General features: G+C 39.1%; 2 protein-coding genes across 2 annotated transcripts in view; one reads left to right on the forward strand and one right to left on the reverse strand.

Moving 5' to 3' along the window:
* The window catches only part of LOC106810626 (splicing factor 45-like), an 11,092-nt gene extending 10,797 nt beyond the window's left edge, over positions 1-295 (reverse strand). The window contains exon 1 of the mRNA XM_014814050.1: positions 188-295. The gene's annotated coding sequence lies outside the window, so the exon portion shown is untranslated. The remainder of the gene's footprint in view (positions 1-187) is intronic.
* A 323-nt stretch (positions 296-618) lies between these two features.
* Positions 619-1,689, forward strand: part of LOC106810634 (pre-rRNA-processing protein TSR2 homolog) — a 7,620-nt gene continuing 6,549 nt past the window's right edge. Inside the window, exon 1 of the mRNA XM_014814058.1 lies at positions 619-714. Within this exon, the coding sequence (XP_014669544.1) occupies positions 625-714 (90 nt within the window). The 5' untranslated portion in view covers positions 619-624. The remainder of the gene's footprint in view (positions 715-1,689) is intronic.

Below are 1,689 nucleotides of genomic sequence, written 5' to 3' on the forward strand. Positions count from 1 at the left end.
TTGAAACGTTTCAAGTGCCTGTGATCTCGGCACCTGCATCAGTGACAGTACTGTCAGTAGGCCCCTATGCACATGGCTAATTTTGAACGAGTTAATTGATTTACTTGGCCTACTACTACTATCTCTTAATAACGTGTCCCTTCCGATACACAGGAATTACTTAACCATAAAACCTAATAGTAAATACCTATTTTTATAGTTTACTTTGATCTGTCATTTTCACACGTAATGAACTCAAATAACATGTACAACATACAACAAGCTCCTTGGTGTAGACTAGACTGGTACTCGCTCCCACCTCGATTACTCGATTACTCGAAGTACCCTAACCCTAACCCTAACCCTAACCCTAACCCTAAGCCGAGAGGTGGGACCGAGTACCAGTCTAGGTGTAGACTAGAGTAGTTACTTGCTGAGCAGAGGTTTTATGTATTTAAAGAAAATGCGCATGTTTATTACAATATTCAAATGCAAGCGATAGCAATGTGTTTATTTAATAAATTTTAATTTGCATTTTATAAATAATATGTTATTATAACGTATCTAGTTATATTCGAATAATTTAGTTGATAAATGTGTCGATAAATGTGAAAATATTCCTCGGGTAGGCTTAGATTTGACAAGATGGCGGCTTCCTTGCAACAACAACAAGATCAACAACGTGTGTTTAGGGAATCTGTCTGTAAGCTTATGGATGGCTGGGCCGCCTTGCAAGTAAGGGTTGTGTTATTACGACGTACAGTATAGCCTACAACCCACATAGTGTTAAGCAACAACAGTACCATACCTCACCCACCCGGCGCATTGCGTAGCCTGAGGCTGTACTGTGTAATACAGTGTACTGTGTAGTGTGTGTTGACTGTTGTACACAGTACAATACAGTAGTGAGTACAGTAGGGCACGAAGGGTCGTTGTCGTATCAGGTACTACATATATGTACCCGAGGTAGTTTTAGGTTGTTTAGTATTACGTTTATATTTTTATATGAGGTATATGTTTAGGGTTGGGGTTAGGGTAAACCGACCAGGCTCTCCGACTAGTTACACGGCGGAGGAGCCTGACACCCTTCCATACGAAATACCTGGTAGCTTGAAAACAAACTCCTAATTTCGTAAAATTTTGTAAATAAAACAATGTATTACCACATTTGACCTCACCTGTTACATCATGTACAACTATCGCATCATTTCTTAATTACTATTTACCTTGAAATACACGTTAAAATAAGAGAATTTCGAACAGCGCTATAATATTTGAACGTTGTAAAACGCCATACTGGATGTTCTTATGTCTATGCGCGAAATACTAAGCGAGATTCGCCACGAACTTTCGCTACGTATTATGGGATATCTATTGAAAAATGGCGGAAATGGCGGCGTTTGTTCGGAGTTTCATCTTATCAATTCTAATAATTGCTTGCTGACACGTAAATACACACTCAGTGATAGCGCACATATAATAAATCGAGGCGTGGAAGTACAGAGAAGCAATAAGAATCATAAAAAGTGAGATAATTTAACGTTAAATAGCAGCGCACATACTACCGAACATATTTCTAATGCGTCGGTTTGTGACCCTCTCGCCACGTAGTGTTAAGCGAGATGGGAACTTGTGGCTAGTATATTATATGCGTGTGTTTTCACCTCTACGGAATGACTTTTAGCAATTATTGTTGACGTTCGTAAGCGA

Source organism: Priapulus caudatus, unplaced genomic scaffold, assembly GCF_000485595.1.
Source record: "Priapulus caudatus unplaced genomic scaffold, Priapulus_caudatus-5.0.1 Scaffold459, whole genome shotgun sequence".
NCBI lineage: Eukaryota > Metazoa > Priapulida > Priapulimorpha > Priapulimorphida > Priapulidae > Priapulus > Priapulus caudatus.